At 43.2% G+C, this 20,044-nt stretch overlaps 2 protein-coding genes across 51 annotated transcripts in view; one reads left to right on the top strand and one right to left on the bottom strand.

The window, feature by feature from the left end:
* The window catches only part of LOC117570425 (titin), a 45,939-nt gene that overhangs the window by 19,231 nt on the left and 6,664 nt on the right, over nt 1-20,044 (bottom strand). For 3 of the 50 annotated variants that reach the window (XM_052006021.1, XM_052006045.1, XM_052006022.1), the window contains 4 exons: nt 10,824-20,026; nt 10,239-10,628; nt 7,385-9,848; nt 4,550-7,189 (listed from right to left, as the gene is read on the bottom strand). In XM_052006021.1, coding sequence (XP_051861981.1) covers nt 4,550-7,189; nt 7,385-9,848; nt 10,239-10,628; nt 10,824-20,026 — 14,697 coding nt within the window. Of the gene's footprint in view, nt 1-73; nt 830-1,288; nt 2,084-4,549; nt 7,190-7,301; nt 10,044-10,238; nt 20,027-20,044 lie in introns of all 50 variants that reach the window. The other 47 variants (XM_052006072.1, XM_052006028.1, XM_052006034.1 and 44 more) reach the window with 47 other exon arrangements.
* The window catches only part of LOC117570439 (uncharacterized), a 32,202-nt gene that overhangs the window by 10,514 nt on the left and 1,644 nt on the right, over nt 1-20,044 (top strand). The window contains exon 4 of the mRNA XM_034252096.2: nt 13,950-14,057. The gene's annotated coding sequence lies outside the window, so the exon portion shown is untranslated. The remainder of the gene's footprint in view (nt 1-13,949; nt 14,058-20,044) is intronic.

Below are 20,044 nucleotides of genomic sequence, written 5' to 3'. Positions count from 1 at the left end.
TTCATAGATCCGTTTAGACAGTGAGACGACACGACATGGTAAACAAGTAGAAAGAGAGAACCGCTTGAATTACCTTTCAGCGAGCGTATGAACACGGGCTGCACATCGGTGTTGACCTTCGGTTGATAGACGTGCAACACAGCCGATGTCGTGATTTTGCAGTGCTCATTCTGCGCTGTAATCGTATAAGTGCCCGAATCTTCTGGCAATGCACTGGTGAACTCCAGCACGGCGAGACTGTCACGATTCATATTGCGTATACGCGGTCCATATTGCACATTTTGATCATCCTTAGTCCACTTAATTGTGGGCTCTGGTCCACCTACTACCGCCTGCAACTTGACCTTGGAGCCCTCGGCCACGTAACGATTAGAGAGATTGACCGTGAAGTAAAGCATTTGCTTGGGTGAGGGATCAGGCATACGGCTGCGACGTTCATAGCCTCCCTCGGCATTGGCATCGGCATCGCCTTTAGGCAACTTCTTCTTCTTTTTACCGCCTTCGCCACCTGGAGCTGCGGATGCTGCATCTTCCTGCATTGCTGATAGAATGCTTGAGCGACGAGAAGAGTGTGTGGTATCGACGACAACGGTGTGAGTGGTCGACTGAGTGCCCAATTTGTTTTTGGCGGTGCAAACGTAGGTGCCGTTGTCGTGCTCCGTTGGCTTGTTCACGATCAATTCGCAAATGCCATCCAAGTGCTCGATTTGCACGATACGATCGTCGAGCACCACAGGTATTTGATCTTTCGTCCACGAGATCTCAGGCCGCGGATTGCCACGGACCTTCGTATCGATGATCAAATCATTTTGGGAAGAGTGATACACATCTAAGGCAATACGTAGGAGAAAAATAAGAGGAGGACACCTTCAATTAATTGTCTCGTCTCTAATCTATTTTCGTAACACTTGGCGTGGTGACCTCAATCGAGATATGTTTTGTTCTGATCTGATTCGATTTGATCTGAACGAGTGTGGACACAAAACAATTAGTATACATTGCATTTCTTCAATACGATGATATATATGTGTTTAGCTCGTGTTGGCGTTGGCACAAAAACAGATACAGATATACAGATGCAGATGTATATACGGTTGTGGGTGTATATTTTCTATGTTATGCACTGATATTTTAAAAATTGCTGATACAGCGGTAGATTAAAATCAATAAGTTATTAATTGAAAATTAAAATTGTTGATGTAACGACATTTCGACAGTTGATGGAGGTACATAAACACTTTGTCACTGGCAATCAGATACACAATTGGACGGACAGACGAGAAAATACCTCGCAATGGCAGGGCAAAGATGGGCTCGGATTCATCGCCATCAGCTTGCGCGGCATACACTTTGAAGTAGCATTGTGTCTCAATCTCGCACAAATCATTCTTGGCCACACACTTGTAGATACCCGAGTCTTCCGCGGACACTTTCACGATCTGAATGATAGCTTTGCCCTCCTCGGACAGGTTCTTAATGTTGTCGTTCATTTGCACCCACTTGTCGTCTTTCATCCATCGCGTATTAGGCGACGGACCAATGACAGTGGCCACAAACTTCACGCTAGTGCCCTCGAGAGCCATGCGATCGCGCAACTGGGTGGCAAACGATAGCTTCTGCTTTGCAGGCACCAATGGTTCTGGTGGCGCACGAGCTGCAGCCACAGCTGCAGCCACTCGCTGCTGTTCGGCCTCAATCTCAGCCCGCTTCTGATCGGATTCCGCCTTAGACTTGAGAGCGGCAGTCATAGAAAGGCGAGCCTGCTTCAAGCTGTCTAGCTGGATCTTGTCGCGAGCATGGAAGATGCCTGGCACATGATAGTGCAGATTCTTGGCCACCTCAACGGTGTGATTAATCTGCGCCTCGCCAATCGAATTGATCGCCTTGAGCGTGTAGATGCCGCTATCCTTGTTGCCGGGCTTGTAGATCAGTAACTTGCAGACTCCATGCGCCTCTTCCAGCATCGTGAACTTATAGCTGGGCTTAATCTGGAAGGCGCCACGCCACCAAGTGACCACAGGTCGGGGTACACCATGTACATGACCCTCAATTGTCAACTCATCGTCGCGCATGTGGTAGTACTCTAAAACACACAAACAAATATCATGAAGACAGACCTGAAATGGGAAGGAAGACTGCGTGGACATGTACCTTTAATATACTGGAAAGAGGGAGGTTTGGGTTCGTCCTTAAAGATTTCGTAAATAGTAACAATGCACGAGGAGGTGGCATCATCATTCTGATTCAAAATTTGGCACGTGTACTCTCCCGAGTCGAGAATGGTCGTGTTTATCACTTCAAGCACTAGGATGTTGTTGTTGTTGATGATGCGATGAGTTCCATCGCGCTCCAGCTGCCTGCCGTCCTTAAACCATTTCACCGATAACTCAGGACCATCGACAGCGCAAGCCATGCGTACACTTTGACCCGCCTCGGCAGTGCGATCGGACAGGAAGTTAATAAACTTCGGCAGACGTGCCTGTTCACGTCGTCGTTGCCAGTCGGCATCGCGTTCCTTTTCGCTAATCCGCTTAGCGATACTATATTTGCGCATTTGCTGCATAAACTCCTCGCCCTCGATGGCGGCAATGCGTTGCCAGCGTTCCTCCTCATGTGGATCGGGACGAGTGTACTCATCGGATGAGTCACTGCCACGTCGTTTTTCTTTCTTCAAGTCGGCGACTACGTCGTCTTCCTCGTTTAGCTCATCCTCGTCCTGATCTCTATTGACATCTTCGTCCTCATTGTAATCAGCTGCCTCCGTACCATCATCGGCATCATCTAGGAACGATGGATCCTCTTCATCATCCTCGGCTTCGGCTTCAGCTTCAGCTTCTGCCTCGGCCTCCTCTAATGCACGTTGCTCCGCTTCGAGTCGCTCCTGCTCCTCTTTTTCCTCTTTTAAACGTTTTTGGCGCTCCTCAAAGGTCTCACCTTTGGGCTTGGCGCGGTTCGCTTCCTCCTCAGCAGCCTTTGCTGCCGCCCTGGCCTGCTCTTCCATCTGTAGCACCATCTTGCTCTTTTTCGGTGGAGGCTTAGGAGCAGCTGCTGGTTGCTCAAACATCTTCTTGCTGGCCTTTTGACCACCGCCGATCTCCAGTTTCAAGGACAACTTGGGACTCGGAGACTTTTCTTTTTTCTCCTTCTTCTTGGGCGGCGCCTTCTTCTTGCCCTTCTTGACAGGCTCATCCTCATCGATGTCAACACTATCTTCACGATCATCGCCCAAGTCGCCGAATTCTTCGGCTTCGGAGCCCGCCAAAGGACTTTGATCCTTGTCAACAGACTTGCGGCCTACGCGTGGCTTACGAGCCTTCTTTTCCTTCTTCTTGGGCTTGACCTCCTCAATGATTTCCTCCTCTTCTTCGACCTCTTCGTATTCCTCAACAACGTAGATAACCTCAACGTTAGACACATCCATTACAGCAGCCCGATCAATTACTGACAAATCGGATGTTATGTAACGCACAGGTTTCTGAATATCCACAGGCTCGGAGATATCCATGATCAAGGCACGATCAAAGACAGCAATGTTGCACGTCGTCTGCGACTTGATGTCCCGGCCGAGTTCAAAGGGAGTTTTCTCCTTCTCCTCGCGCTTGAGGAATGGCGTAATGCTTCGCCATGTTGAAGGCGTGGCGCTTCGACGAGTCATGTACAAACTAAAGGGGGTCTGACTCCGACCGTGTATGGGCGTGGCACTACGTCCGCGTAAACTACCCGGAGTGGGAGACTTGAGTTTCCGCTTCTTTTGCGTCGGCACCTGCAACGTATCCTGGGCTGGTGTTGCCTCCGGTTCAGCGGAGCCTCGGGGCTCAATATCACCTTCCGTCTCTCCCATCGCGATTACGGTTTGTCTTTTAGCTTATCACAGGACAAGGTCAAAAAAGTAATAAATTCGTTGCGAAAAAATGTGAATATGTAACGAAAAACCGATGAAAAAATAATAATCCGTTCGAGTCGAAAGATATATATATAGATTTTATATATGTAAATCCCGCAACGGTTCGATCGAAAAGAGTTTCCAGGACGTTAGACGTCCGTTCGATTCAAAAGAAGATTCACGACTGTCGGCATGTAGTGAGAGATTTGAAAATACATTCCTTCTCGAATGCATCCTAATTGTCAATCGATTGTTCACGCCAATTCGTTCGTTCGTTCTTTAGATATATACACGAACGTATATATCTGGCAACATGGTGCTTGCCAAAAAATCTGCTATTTAAATGCATTAGTGTTTTAATTAATGCACCCAGTAAATTCAATTATATAAATTGCACTAAATATAGTGGCGTCTATTAAGACTATATAAAACTATAAATAAGCTTATAATATTTAACTTATGATAAAGTGAAAATGGATTGAATGAAATAATTTGTCCGAAGCACTTATGTATTACAATATTCCTGCAGAGTGAATATATATGTATATGCTTACTTCCTATTTACTTTGGCAACAAATAATTGACTCATTTGCAATCTGACGTTAATTAATTAAGCACTAAATGGGGGTGGCATACGTATAATAGGTAAGTAGAATAGGCACTCACCTCGAATGTTGCGTGTAAATATTGGCGGAGTGCCAAATTTGGTTGAAGGTGCTTCGTATATAGTCACAAGACAGCTTGTTTCGACCTCTCCATTTCGATTAGACGCTATGCATCGATAAATGCCAGAATCGTTCATTTCTGTTGATTTGATTTCAAGGCAGGCTAGACCATCGTTCAAGGTTATCCTGTACTTGACATCATTCCCTATCTCTTCCTTCTGCTTGAACCATTGCACGCTCATATCCTGACCTGAGATTCCACACGTTAACTTCAAATCACTTCCTGTTGCCGAGTTGCGATTTGTAAGCATCAAATCTACAGTCGGCTTGCGCTTCGCACTTCGCGATTCCTTTCTCTCCTTGTATTCGGATTCCAAGGACTTGTAAGGTTTGGATTGCCGCACGCTTACGCTGTCCTCAGAGCGTGTAATAATTGTCTCATCTCTACTGATCACATCCAATTGAGAATCACTTGGCTTTGGCGATTGGACTGATTCTTCACTTTCATGACGCATTTTCTCAACTGATTCTTTCTTCGAAACCTTTTCTATTTTGCTCTCATATTCTTTTTTCTTTACTTCTGGCTTCTTTTCCTCTTCAACCATTGTCTCCGCACTTAATACCTTTTCAGCCTGCCTCTTCTTTTCTTTCTTTTCTTCCGAAAACTCTTTCTTTTGCTCATCTTGTTTCTTTTGTTGTTCATCCATTTTCTTCTCTTTTGTAGATACTTGCTCCACGAAACTCGCTTTCTCTACATCTGTTTTCCTAGGTTCTTTCTTCTCTGAAATCTTCTTCTCGGAGACTTTCTCGACAACAACCTCAGAAACGTCTGCTTTCTGGGCTTTCTTCTCAGCATCCGTCTCAGCTTGTTTCTTCTGCTTTTCATCTAGTTTCTTTTCTTCTGAAGATTCATTCGATAAAAGTTTTGCTTTCTGAGTTTCTGTATCTGGTTCCTTGATTTCTGTCTCTTTTTTCTCTGATATCTTCTCTTCAGAGACCTTCTCAGCAATTACTTGAGAAACATCTGCTTTCTGCGTTTTTTTCTCACCATCCTTCTTAGCTTGTTTCTTCTGCTTTTCGTCTACTTTCTTTTCTTCTGCAGATTCCTTCGACAAAAGTTTTGTTTTCTGAGTTTCTGTTTCTGCTTCCTTGTTTTCTGCTTCGTTCTTATCTGATATCTTCTCCTGGGAAATCTTTTCAGAAACAACTTCAGAAACTTCTGCTTTCTGGGCTTTTATCTCGGCATCTTTCTCAGCTTGTTTCTTCAGCTTTTTATCAATTACTTTCTCTTCAGGAGATTCTTTCGATAAAAGCTTCGCCTTCTGTGCTTCTGATTCAGGTTTCTTGACTTTAGATTGTTTCTTCTCCAAAATTGTCTCCTCAGAAATCCTTTCAGCAACAACTTTAGAAACTTCCCCTTTCTGGACTTTCTTCTCAGTATCCTTCTTAGCTTGTTTCTTCTGCTTTTCATCTAGTTCCTTTTCTTCTGCAGATTCTTTCGACAAAAGCTTCGCCTTCTGTGATTCTAATTCAAGTTCCTTAACTTCTGGCTTTTTCTTCTCTGAAATATTCTCCTCAGAGACCTTCTCAGCAACTATTTCTGAAACATCGTCTTTTTGAGCTTTCTTTTCAGCATCCTTCTCAGCTTGTTTCTTCTGCTTTTCATCTAGTTTCTTTTCTTCTGCAGATTCCTTTGACAAAAGTTTTGCTTTCTGAGCTTCTGTATCTGGTTTCTTGATTTCTGTCTCTTTTTTCTCTGATATCTTCTCTTCAGAAACCTCCTCAGCAATTACTTCAGAAACATCTGCTTTCTGAGCTTTCTTCTCAGCATCCTTCTCAGCTTGTTTCCTCTGCTTTTCACCTAGTTTCTTTTCTTCTGCAGATTCCTTTGACAAAAGTTTTGCTTTCTGGGCTTCTGTTTCAGGTTCCTTGATTTCTGTCTCTTTTTTCTCTGATATCGCCTCCTCGGAAACCTTCTCAGCAACTACTTCAGAAACATCAGCCTTCTGAACTTTCTTCTCGGCATCCTTCTCAGCTTGTTTCCTCTGCTTTTCATCTAGTTTCTTGTCTTCTGCAGATTCTTTCGTCAAAAGCTTTGCTTTCTGAGCTTCTGTGTCTGGTTCCTTGATTTCTGTCTCTTTTTTCTCTGATGTCTTCTCTTCGGAGACCTTTTCAGCAACTACTTCAGAAACATCTGCTTTCTGGGCTTTCTTCTCAGTATCCTTCTTAGCTTGTTTCTTCTGCTTTTCATCTAGTTCCTTTTCTTCTGCAGATTCTTTCGACAAAAGCTTCGCCTTCTGTGATTCTAATTCAAGTTCCTTAACTTCTGGCTTTTTCTTCTCTGAAATATTCTCCTCAGAGACCTTCTCAGCAACTATTTCTGAAACATCTGCTTTTTGAGCTTTCTTCTCAGCATCCTTCTCAGCTTGTTTCCTCTGCTTTTCACCTAGTTTCTTTTCTTCTGCAGATTCCTTTGACAAAAGTTTTGCTTTCTGGGCTTCTGTTTCAGGTTCCTTGATTTCTGTCTCTTTTTTCTCTGATATCGCCTCCTCGGAAACCTTCTCAGCAACTACTTCAGAAACATCAGCCTTCTGAGCTTTCTTCTCGGCATCCTTCTCAGCTTGTTTCCTCTGCTTTTCATCTAGTTCCTTTTCTTCTGCAGATTCCTTTGACAAAAGCTTTGCTTTCTGAGCTTCTGTGTCTGGTTCCTTGATTTCTGTCTCTTTTTTCTCTGATGTCTTCTCCTCGGAGACCTTTTCAGCAACTACTTCAGAAACATCTGCTTTCTGGGCTTTCTTCTCAGCATCCTTCTCAGCTTGTTTCCTCTGCTTTTCACCTAGTTTCTTTTCTTCTGCAGATTCCTTTGACAAAAGTTTTGCTTTCTGGGCTTCTGTTTCAGGTTCCTTGATTTCTGTCTGTTTTTTCTCTGATATCGTCTCCTCGGAAACCTTCTCAGCAACTACTTCAGAAACATCAGCCTTCTGAGCTTTCTTCTCAGCATCCTTCTCAGTTTGTTTCCTCTGCTTTTCATCTAGTTTCTTTTCTTCTCCAGATTCTTTCGTCAAAAGCTTTGCTTTCTGAGCTTCTGTGTCTGGTTCCTTGATTTCTGTCTCTTTTTTCTCTGATGTCTTCTCCTCGGAGACCTTTTCAGCAACTACTTGAGAAACATCTGCTTTCTGGGCTTTCTTCTCAGCATCCTTCTCAGCTTTTTTCCTCTGCTTTTCATCTAGTTTCTTTTCTTCTGCAGATTCCTTTGACAAAAGTTTTGCTTTCTGGGCTTCTGTTTCAGGTTCCTTGATTTCTGTCTGTTTTTTCTCTGATATTGTCTCCTCGGAAACCTTCTCAGCAACTATTTCAGAAGCATCAGCTTTCTGAGCTTTCTTTTCAGCATCCTTCTCAGCTTGTTTCCTCTGCTTTTCATCTAGTTTCTTTTCTTCTGCAGATTCTTTCGTCAAAAGCTTTGCTTTCTGAGCTTCTGTGTCTGGTTCCTTGGTTTCTAGCTCTTTGTTCTCTGATGTTTTTTCCTCGGAGACATTTTCAGAAACGTCTGCTTTCTGAACTTTTTTCTCAGCATCTTTTTTATCTTGATTCTTCTGCTTTTCATCAATTTTTTTCTGATCTTCTGATTCTTTCTCCAAAAATTTCATTTTCTGCACTTCTGCTTCATGTTCTTCGACTTTAAGTTTAATCTCCTCTGGAATTTCTTCAGAAAGTCTCTCGGCAAGCACTTCAGCTTCTTCTTTCTTATGATCTTGAGTTAGATCATCTTGTTGCTCTTGTTTCTTTTCCTTAACATTTTCTACATCAAGTGTTGGTTCTTCGCCAATTTTTTTCTCTATCAAATTCTTATTCAGCTTTTGTAATTCCTCGCAAACATTCAGCATGGTTTTGGTTATGTTATGAATCTTTTCTTCCACTGTCGCAGTGTTTAATTTGTCCTGTTTCTTCTCAATATAGTCATACTCCTTGAGAAGAATAGTTTTCATTTCCTCAATAATGGGCCTTAGTGCAGCTGTTTTGTCATCCAAGAGATCATCTAATATGACAAATATGTCCATCAAGTTTTGTTGCAAATGGATCATCTTTTCAGACGACTTTTCAATGTGGAGATCAGATTTGATGCTCTCCGAAATCTTCTCTAAATTAACTAATTTTGGCAGAAGTAATGAAGGCTTTGCAAACATGTCAGTGTCGTCAATAAGTTTGATTGTGGCTTTAGTTAAAATAATATTTGCTTTAATTTCTTTCAAGTAATGGTTAATTATATTCTTAGAAGCAGCTGGATATAACTCAAGAACTGACTCGATAAATGCTTCAACTATGTCTTTATCATTTTCATCCTTAGGAGCGTTACCATTATATGTATGGACAATGTGTTCTCTAAGTTTAAATATAGACTTGGCAACCTTCTCAGAGTCTGATGAGTTTTCGAGTAAATTTTTACTCTCCGCAACAATAGCTTTCAAATTTTCGTTAGATGTATGTGACTCCGACAATTTGACAATATCTAAGATTTTCTGATTTAAAATCTCAAGTTTATTTGCCTCAGGAATCTCAAGTCTCTCTTCAGTTCCAGATTCTTTTTCCTGCTGAGCTTTCTTTGCACCATCCTTTTGGATTTGTTTCTTCTCTTTTTCATCCACTTTCGTATCTTCTTTTTCTTCTTGCGAGGGACGTTTAGCTTTCTGCGCTTCTATTTCTGGTTCTTTTTTTTCTGATATGGAGACCTTCTCAGCAACTACTTCAGAAACATCTGTTTTTTGGGCTTTCTTCTCAGCATCCTTCTCAGCTTGTTTCTTCTGCATTTCATCTAGTTTCTTTTCTTCTGCAGATTCCTTTGACAAAAGTTTTGCTTTCTGTGCTTCTATTTCTGCTTCCTTGATTTCTGTCTGTTTTTTCTCTGATATCTTCTCTTCAGCAATTACTTCAGAAACATCAGCCTCCTGAGCTTTTTTCTCAACATCTTTCCTAGCTTGTTTCTTCTGCTTTTCATCTAGTTTCTTTTCTTCTGCAGATTCCTTTGACAAAAGTTTTGCTTTCTGAGCTTCTGTATCTGGTTTCTTGATTCCTGTCTCTTTTTTCTCTGATATCTTCTCTTCAGAAACCTCCTCAGCAATTACTTCAGAAACATCTGCTTTCTGAGCTTTCTTCTCATCATCCTTCTCAGCTTGTTTCTTCTGCTTTTCATCTAGTTTCTTTTCTTCTGCAGATTCCTTTGACAAAAGTTTTGCTTTCTGTGCTTCTGTTTCTGCTTCCTTGATTTCTGTCTCTTTTTTCTCTAAAATCTCTTCCTCGGAAACCTTCTCAGCAACAACTTCAGAAACATCTTCTTTCTGGGCTTTCTTCTCAGCATCCTTCTCAGCTTGTTTCCTCTGCTTTTCATCTAGTTTCTTTTCTTCTGCAGATTCTTTCGTCAAAAGCTTTGCTTTCTGAGCTTCTGTGTCTGGTTCCTTGATTTCTGTCTGTTTTTTCTCTGATATCTTCTCTTCAGAGACCTTTTCAGCAATTACTTCAGAAACATCAGCCTTCTGAGCTTTCTTCTCAACATCTTTCTCAACTTGTTTCTTCTGCTTTTCATTTAGTTTCTTTTCTTCTGCAGATTCCTTTGACAAAAGTTTTGTTTTCTGAGCTTCTGTTTCTGCTTCCTTGATTTCTGTCTCTTTTTTCTCTAAAATCTCTTCCTCGGAAACCTTCTCAGCAACTACTTCAGAAACATCAGCCTTCTGAGCTTTCTTCTCAGCATCCTTCTCAGCTTGTTTCCTCTGCTTTTCATCTAGTTTCTTTTCTTCTGCAGATTCTTTCGGCAAAAGCTTTGCTTTCTGAGCTTCTGTGTCTGGTTCCTTGATATCTGACTCTTTTTTCTCTGATGTCTTCTCCTCGGAGACCTTTTCAGCAACTACTTCTGAAACATCTGCTTTCTGGGCTTTCTTCTCAGCATCCTTCTCAGCTTGTTTCCTCTGCTTTTCATCTAGTTTCTTTTCTTCTGAAGATTCCTTTGACAAAAGTTTTGCTTTCTGTGCTTCTGTTTCTGCTTCCTTGATTTCTGTCTCTTTTTTCTCTAAAATCTCTTCCTCGGAAACCTTCTCAGCAACAACTTCAGAAACATCTGCTTTCTGGGCTTTCTTCTCAGCATCCTTCTCAGCTTGTTTCCTCTGCTTTTCATCTAGTTCCTTTTCTTCTGCAGATTCCTTTGACAAAAGTTTTGCTTTCTGGGCTTCTATTTCAGGTTCCTTGATTTCTATCTCTCGTTTCTCGGATATCGTCTCCTCGGAAACCTTCTCAGCAACTACTTCAGAAACATCAGCCTTCTGAGCTTTCTTTTCAGCATCCTTCTCAGCTTGTTTCTTCTGTTTTTCATCCAGTTCCTTTTTTTCTGCAGATTCCTTTGACAAAAGTTTTGCTTTCTGTGCTTCTGTTTGTGCTTCCTTGATTTCTGTATCTTTTTTCTCTAAAATCTTTTCCTCGGAAACCTTCTCAGCAACTACTTCAGAAACATCTGCTTTCTGGGCTTTCTTCTCAGCATCCTTCTCAGCTTGTTTCCTCTGCTTTTCATCTAGTTTCTTTTCTTCTGCAGATTCCTTTGACAAAAGTTTTGCTTTCTGGGCTTCTGTTTCAGGTTCCTTGATTTCTGTCTGTTTTTTCTCTGATATTGTCTCCTCGGAAACCTTCTCAGCAACTATTTCAGAAACATCTGCTTTCTGTGCTTTCTTCTCAGCATCCTTCTCAGCTTGTTTCCTCTGCTTTTCATCTAGTTCCTTTTCTTCTGCAGATTCCTTTGACAAAAGTTTTGCTTTCTGGGCTTCTGTTTCAGGTTCCTTGATTTCTATCAATCGTTTCTCGGATATCGTCTCCTCGCAAACCTTCTCAGCAACTACTTCAGAAACATCTGCTTTCTGAGCTTTCTTCTCAGCATCCTTCTCAGCTTGTTTCCTCTGCTTTTCATCTAGTTCCTTTTCTTCTGCAGATTCCTTTGACAAAAGTTTTGCTTTCTGTGCTTCTGTTTCTGCTTCCTTGATTTCTGTCTCTTTTTTCTCTAAAATCTTTTCCTCGGAAACCTTCTCAGCAACAACTTCAGAAACATCTGCTTTCTGGGCTTTCTTCTCAGCATCCTTCTCAGCTTGTTTCCTCTGCTTTTCATCTAGTTTCTTTTCTTCTGCAGATTCTTTCGTCAAAAGCTTTGCTTTCTGAGCTTCTGTGTCTGGTTCCTTGGTTTCTAGCTCTTTTTTCTCTGATGTTTTTTCCTCGGAGACATTTTCAGAAACGTCTGCTTTCTGACCTTTTTTCTCAGCATCTTTTTTAACTTGATTCTTCTGCTTTTCATCAATTTTTTTCTGATCTTCTGATTCTTTTTCCAAAAGTTTCGTTTTCTGCGCTTCTGCTTCATGTTCTTCGGCTTTAAGTTTAATCTCCTCTGGAATTTCTTCAGAAAGTTTCTCGGCAAGCACTTCAGCTTCTTCTTTCTTATGATCTTTAGTTAGATCATCTTGTTGCTCTTGTTTCTTTTCCTTAACATTTTCTACATCAAGTGTTGGTTCTTCGCCAATTTTTTTCTCTATCAAATTCTTATTCAGCTTTTGTAATTCCTCGCAAACATTCAGCATGGTTTTGGTTATGTTATGAATCTTTTCTTCCACTGTCGCAGTGTTTAATTTTTCCTGTTTCTTCTCAATATAGTCATACTCCTTAAGAAGAATAGTTTTCATTTCCTCAATTATGGGCCTTAGTGCAGCTGTTTTGTCATCCAAGAGATCATCTAATATGACAAATATGTCCATCAAGTTTTGTTGCAAATGGATCATCTTTTCAGACGACTTTTCAATGTGGAGATCAGATTTGATGCTCTCCGAAATCTTCTCTAAATTAACTAATTTTGGCAGAAGTAATGAAGGCTTTGCAAACATGTTAGTGTCGTCAATAAGTTTGATTGTGGCTTTAGTTAAAATAATATTTGCTTTAATTTCTTTCAAGTAATGGTTAATTATATTCTTAGAAGCAGCTGGATATAACTCAAGAACTGACTCGATAAATGCTTCAACTATGTCTTTATCATTTTCATCCTTAGGAGCGTTACCATTATATGTATGGACAATGTGTTCTCTAAGTTTAAATATAGACTTGGCAACCTTCTCAGAGTCTGATGAGTTTTCGAGTAAATTTTTACTCTCCGCAACAATAGCTTTCAAATTTTCGTTAGATGTATGTGACTCCGACAATTTGACAATATCTAAGATTTTCTGATTTAAAATCTCAAGTTTATTTGCCTCAGGAATCTCAAATACTTGTTCAGGTTCAGTTCCAGATTCATTTTCCTGCTGAGCTTTCTTTGCACCATCCTTTTGGATCTGTTTCTTCTCTTTTTCATCCACTTTCTTATCTTCTTTTTCTTCTTTCGACAAAAGCTTAGCCTTTTGTGCTTTTATTTCAGTTTCCATTGTTTCTTGTTCTATTTTCTTTGATATCTTTTCAGCAACTACTTCAGAAACATCTGCCTTCTGGGCATTCTTCTCAGCATCCGACTCAGTTGGTTTCTTCTGCATTTCATTTAGCTTCTTGTCTTCTGCGGATTCCTTCGACAAAAGCTGCTCCTTCTGCGCTTCTGTTTCTGGTTTCTTTATTTCAGCTTTCTTGATTTCTGGTTCTTTCTTCTCTGATATCTTCTCCTGGGAAATCTTTTCAGCAATAACTTTAGAAACTTCAGGTTCCTTTTCAGCATCCTTTTCTGCTGCTTTCTTCTCTTTTCCATCTAGTTCCTTTTCTCCTGCAGATTCCTTTGATAAAAGCTTCGCTTTGTGTGCATCTGTTTCTGGTTTTTTGACTTCTGGTTCATTTTTCACTGATATTTTCTCTTCGTTGACCTTCTCAGCAACAGCTTCAGATTCTTCTCTCTTCTGATCTATTGTGTCAGCTTCTTGTTCATTTCGTGGCTCTTGTTTATTTTGTTTAGTATCTTTAACACCTAGAAGTGATTCTTCATCACTTTTTTCTTTTACCAATTCTTTATTGAGATTTTGCAACTGTTCGCAAAGATTTAGGATTGTTTTTGTTATGTTATGAATCCTTTCTTCCACTGTCGCAGTGTTTAATTGTTCTTGTTTCTTTTCAATATAGTCATATTCATTAAGAAGAATGATTTTTATGTCCTCAATTAGGGGTTTCAGTATAGCGCTCTTATCGTCCAAAAGATCATCCAATATTACAAAAATGTCCATCAAGTTTTGTTGCAGATGGATCATTTTTTCAGACGATTTCTCAATGTGTGAATCAGATTTGATACTTTCCGAAATGTTCTCCAGATTAACAAGTTTTGGCAGAAGTAATGAAGGTTTTGCAAACATTTCAGTATCATCAATTAGTTTGATTGCGGCTTTAGTTAAATTAATATTTGTTTTAATTTCTTTCAGGTAATGGGCAATTACATTCTCCGCGGCAGTTGGGCATAACTCAAGAACCGATTCGATAAATGCTTCTACAATTTCCTTGTCAGCTAGCTCGTTTGAAGATGTGCCTTCGTAAGTATGAACAATGTGCTCTCTGAGCTTAAAGATACCCTTTATTATTTTCTCAGGGTCTTGCAAGTTGTCAATGATATCCTGACTATTGCTTAGAATAGATTTCGCTTCATCGTTGTCTGGCTTGGATTTTAAAGTAGAAGACAACTGCTTGAAATTCTCAGTCAAGGTCTGTTTAAGCATTTGTGGTGATACCTTCTTTGTTTTATGCACACCTGCATCAATTTCGTCTTTAGATTTCTTTTGAACTATTTCTTTAGCCTCTTCTTCTGACTTTCTCTTCACCTTAGTGTCAAGTTTCTTTTGGGAAGCTTCCTCTGTTTTTTCCTGAATCTGTTGCTGTTGGAAAACTTCCTGCTGTTGCTTAGTTATTTTGTGTTGTTCCTTAGTATCTTCTAGGTGTTGAACATCTTGCACACCCTGTAGCTCAGATTTAAAGGATTCTATCGTCTCCTGACTCTGTTGTTGTTGTTGTTGTTGCTCTTTTTGTATATCCTCCTCTTGCTGGGCCTGTAAAGCAGCACTCAACTCAGTTAATTTCTGCTGGAGGTTGTTGATTTGTAACTGAACAGTATCAATAAGGGTTAATTGAGCAGGTGTAATCCGATTGAGTTCAGATTGAGAAAGAATTTCCTCTTCAATTTGAATGAGAGTTGATTCCAATTGACCCAATTCCTCTGTGTTCTCCTCTAACAGCATCACACTTAAGGGATTATCATGCTGCAAGCCCTCCTCAATTTGAGTCAAGAACGCTTTGCCCGATGAGACGTTCTCAATAATAATGCTAATATCAATTGGTACTTTGGGCTCATTAGGGATCAGAGAGAGTTTCTTCAGCTCCGCTGTGATAGCATCCATCTCTTGTAGCAATTCAATGATACGAATTGTACCTTCATTATTCTCAATAAAGTCAAAGACGGCAACCAAGCTGCTCTGGGTCTTGAGTAGACCGCCGAGCAGATCGTTGTTTTCCGCCACTTCGCTAACCTCGTTCAAAGATCGGAATGAGGCCATAAGACTTGTCTGCAGATTTATCATCAAAGTGGATGATTTATCTATATCCACGTTCGGTGAATCGGCAACAGCTTTGATGGTATCCAGCAGCTTAGCAAAGCTTGGATTAAGGTTGGCAATGTCTGGCTGCTGGCAGTAGTCATTAAATTGCTTGAAGGCTCTCTCGATCTTCGTGTACATCTCCTGAGCCAGCTGCGTCTCCAGCACAGGCAACGATAACAGTATATCCTCGAAAGCAGATTCGACATTATCCAATGACTCTACCAGTCCCGATTCGTAGGTGTGCACCAAGCTCTCCTTCAACTTGAACATCGTTTGAGCGATCTTCGCCTGAGCCAACACCGTTTGCTGTTGATCGCTGTCCGAGCTGAGCATTTCCTGAATATTTTTCAGATCCGAGTTCAATTGCTGCATGATTTCTCCCACTCGTTTTAGCTCCTCGTTGTTGTCCTTTTGGGTGACTTCCAGGCAAGCCTCCAGCTGTTTGATGCCACTGACGACGCCCTGCCTTACATCGTAGATTTCCACTTGCGGCTCATCTGCAACGACAGCCGCCTCTTGAACGGCCTCCTGCACAGCTTGTTTATGTCCAGTCGTCTTTAGCTCGGATATATCATCCGTGGACATATCGTGGGCATGTTCCAGCGCCTGCGGTTCGATTTGCTCGCAGTAATGCCTCAAATCTCGCAAGGGCGTTGCCAAAGTCTTCAACTTGGACAGCTCTAGATCGGTTAAACTTTCAGCGCCACTATGCGCAATACACTCTTCCACCTCGAGTACACAGCGCTCCAGGCTGCAGATGGCAGCGGCAAAAGTGCCCGGATCAGTGCCCTCGGAAATCGAATGAACAGCTTCCACTGTGCTTGTCTCCTGCACCAGGGCAATGCTGTTCTGCAGCTCGTGCATTTTGAGTATGGCAGCTTGAAGTGATTCGCCTTCATCCGGTCGCAAGGAGGTCACGTCGAGGTCCTCGCAATGCGACAACACCGAGGCAATCCCATGGTTAAGATCAGCCAATAGAACTTCCGCTGGTTTCTTGATGGCTTCCGATGCTTGCTTTTCCTCTTCCGAGTGGACCTCTGGTTCCATGGGCAACGATTCAGCCAGGGACTTAAGAACGGAAACGTCGTCCAGCGTGGACAAATCTTCGCTCGATGCTTTTAGTGGCTGCAGATGTCCAAGTGCTTGAATGAAGCTGGTAAGTGGACTGGCAATCGCCAGCGTATTCCAGTTGAGTTGGCCCTCGAGAGCATCGCGCTGCTGAGCGAGCATATCATTAAAGTTGCTCAGCACATCGTTGTACTCGCTAAGCTCAGCTGCTGGATTGTCCAGTGTCTTGGCAAGATCAGCAAAGCTCTTTCCCATCTCGTAGAGAATGCGTGTCGTGTTCGCCTCATTGATATTGAGAGTCGTCTCTGTTTCGCTGAAGGTAGCCAAACCCTTGGCAATCTGCATAATGCGAAGCAGCGCAACTTGCGCTTCGTTTGCCGATGATCTAGTTTTAGCCGTCGCTTTGGTATTGTCATTAATACGAATCAAGGCCAGCTGCAGCGTCTCAATGCTATCGATGGCCTCCTCTAGAGAAACCTTCGTCTCGAGTACTTTGCGTAATGCACTAAAGGATTTATCCTGCTGCGCCGCATGTTGTTCGTCCTGTTGAATCTCCTGTTGCAGCATCTTGAACTCGTGCTCCTCAATATCGATGATAGCATTGCGTATAATATTTCGTATGTTTTCCAGGGATTGCAGTGCTTGCTTATCTGGCTCACGTTCCCGTGAGGCGAGCAGCACTCCATGTCCCTTCTGAGTGCTCTCCTGCAGCAGGCTGAGCGGCTCAATAAGATCAGCCAGCGAACCGGACGTCGACTTTACTTCCGTCTGGCGTATGCAATAGTTGAGCTCATCGATGGGACGTTTTAGTCTTTCAAGCAATTGCACATGATGCCGTGTAATATCCTTGTCCAAAATGGTGCCAATGAGAGCGGACAGTTCATCCTTGAGATTCTGCAAACGAATCTTGACGTTGTCCGTTAGACGATTTGAAATGCGTTCGATGTTTGTCTCAAAATGCAGTACAGCTTGTGCAATTGACTGCAGCAGCTTTTGTGTGTCGGCATGATCCAAGGTAGCTTCCTCGGCACGCTGCGTATGTCCCGTCTCCAGGTCCTGACTCAATTGAGCGAGACCATTCTGTATCTCCTGCAGTGGCGGCACCATCGATTCCACCGTCTGCACCGTGAACATTCCCGCTTCCACGCTATCCGACTTCTCGTTCACAATCAGCTCCAGACCCTTGTTCAGCTCAAAGAGCGGTGGGGTGACTATATCCAATATGGCCATGTTAATCTTCTGCTCCATGGACTCTGCCCCAGCCAACGATTCGGTCTTGTCCTCAATGGACTGCAGAGTTGATTGCAGCTCCTTAATGGGCTCCACAATGCTGTCAAGGACTTTCTTGTGTACCTTCTTGTAAATCTGTTCCTCGCTCTCCTCCAGAGAAAGCTCCATTTCGACGCGTTCCAGCGCCTCTTGTATTTTGGCTACAGGTTGACAGATGTCCTTCAAGGCGCTGGCTTCACTCGGCAGATTTGCTTCCGAGATGGTGGCAAAGGACACACTCTCGGGCACATCCTGCATCTTCTCGACGGCGTCGGAGAAATGCTTGGCTGCTTCTAGCTCCTGTGCTTCCTGCAGTAGCGTTTGCGACCGAATTGTGCCCTGGGTAATCTCCAATCCCTGCTGTATATCCTCAGCAGTCAGACGAATCTGCGAACGCAAGTGTTCCGACTCAAACTTCTCGCTGACCAGCTTCAGTTCCTCGAGGGCGCGCTTCATGTGTTCGGCAACGCTGTCAATAATGCAGACACTCGTGCGCTGAATCAGCGTGACGCCAGTTTCGTCGATCTCCACACACTTCTCAATCACCTGCAGGCCCAGATGCAATTTCTTAATGTCATCATCCATTGATTGGATAAGGGCATCGATTTGATTCTCACCCGAGTAGACACGCAGCTTGCTCTCGATCTGTTTGATGGGCTCAAGAATATTTCGGAGAATGGCAATGCTCTGATCTGCCGCCGCTGGAGTCATCATCATGGTGGACTGTTCCAGCACCTCGTTCTCCACAACGGACAGATGATTGTCTATAGTTCTCAGTAACTTAGCCAACGGCACCAAAGCAATAAGATTTTTGTTGATTTCCACTTCATCTGTAACTGCTTTCAGATGTGAGCTGGGCGTTACTAGAAGTCCATCGCCCACTGCACCGGAAATGTCCAGCAACCTTGCCTCATCTTCGGTTGTCTTAGAAGAGTCGCTGTTATCGGTGGGCTTCTTGGACTTTTTACGCTTAGGCGGCGCAGCAACTGCACCTTCAACTTCAGCTGCAGATTGAGCTGTAGCTGTTTTTTGCGAAGCGGACATCTGAGCGCTGGCAAAGGTTTGCAGTTCAGAGGTTTCTTCATCGCCATCCACTTCACCTTCGATTGATCCCGTAGCTTTGGAAAGACTAAAGAACTCTTCAGTTTCAGTAGGGCGCGACTGTTTTCGCTTCCGAATAGGCGCCGAAAGGGATAGCTCTTCCTCCATCTTCTCAAAGGATTGCTGTGCATACTGCTCGGCTGCTCGATCGAAGACGCCTTCCCTACCCGATGAGCCATGAACTGTGATCTCCGTGATAGAGATGTCATCCATATCAGCCTCGGTGCGCATGTCCTCGTCATGGGTAAAATACTCGGGGGATATGTCAATGACCACTGCTTCCATGAGCAGCTTGCCAGACTGCGAAGTCTCCTTGACGAAACGCAGCGGTGGCAGCTCCACGATGTTGTGCTCTGTGACATGCTCGGATATCTGATCGGCATACATTTCAACAATTTTCAGCGCTTCTTCCTCTGTCAGATCTGGAGTTTCGTAGAGGGAAACAGAGACCTCTTTGCCATCGAAAGAGAAAGAGACATCGCCCTTTTCATCGATTGTGATGTCTCCAACTGGCGTCTCGTACATCTGCGACGTGCGCTCCTCCTGTATGGTGGACAGCGAGTAGTTCCTTTGTAGTTCATTTTCACGCGGTTGCTCTTGTTTTGCAGTGCGCTGTGCGTCCTCGAAGCCCAGTAGCGAAGCAGAGCTAGCCACAACGCCCATGCAGTTCCTCGCCTCGCACGTGTATGTGCCGAGGCAGCAGGTGCCATCCTGCCCCGAGATGATGCGATGTATGTCACCAGGCTTGAGCTCAACGCCATCCTTGTACCACTTGAGCACAGGCTGCGGCACACCAATGACCTTGCACTCTAGATTGACGGCGCCCTCCTCGGTAAGCACGGCACGCAGGCATTCAAGGAACCTTGGTTTCTTGTAGTGCCGTGGGATTTGCAGTTTGAGGAAGCACGACGTGATGCTGGTGCCAAAATCATTGACGGCCACACACTTCCATTCCGCCTGGTCGACAAACTCCACACTCTTGATGTCCATTTGCCACTCGTCCTGCTCGCCACGATAATGATTATAGCGTTCGTTGGGATCAATCGGAAGTTCGTCGCGGAACCAGGTTAAGATTGGATCTGGCGTAGCCTTGACAACTACTTTAAATTGAAATGGTTCGTTGATCTTCGCATCGGTGCTCTTCAAGCCGGTTAGGAACTTGGGTGCTTGATTCTGATGTGTAAACACCAAACGCTCCTCGTCCGTCAGCTGATTCTGTATGTCCTCTATGGTCAACACGGCTGTGCTGCTCGTCTCTCCCATGCAGTTGCGTGCAATGCAGCAATAGGTACCCAGCGAATTGGTGCCAGTTAATTGATACACATCGCCCGGCTTCAGTTCGTGGCCATCCTTGAACCACTTAAGCACAGGGGTTGGAAAACCAACGACTTTGCACTCAAAGGAGACCAATCCCTCCTCGGTGAGTACGGCGCGCAGACTCTCCATAAAGCGGGGCTTGCGATAGTTGCGGGGAACTGCATAAAGAATTTATT

This window comes from Drosophila albomicans, chromosome 3 (genome assembly GCF_009650485.2).
Source record: "Drosophila albomicans strain 15112-1751.03 chromosome 3, ASM965048v2, whole genome shotgun sequence".
Lineage (NCBI taxonomy): Eukaryota > Metazoa > Arthropoda > Insecta > Diptera > Drosophilidae > Drosophila > Drosophila albomicans.
The sequence above is the reverse complement of the archived record's forward strand: the minus strand, read 5'-3'. Positions and strand labels throughout refer to the sequence as shown.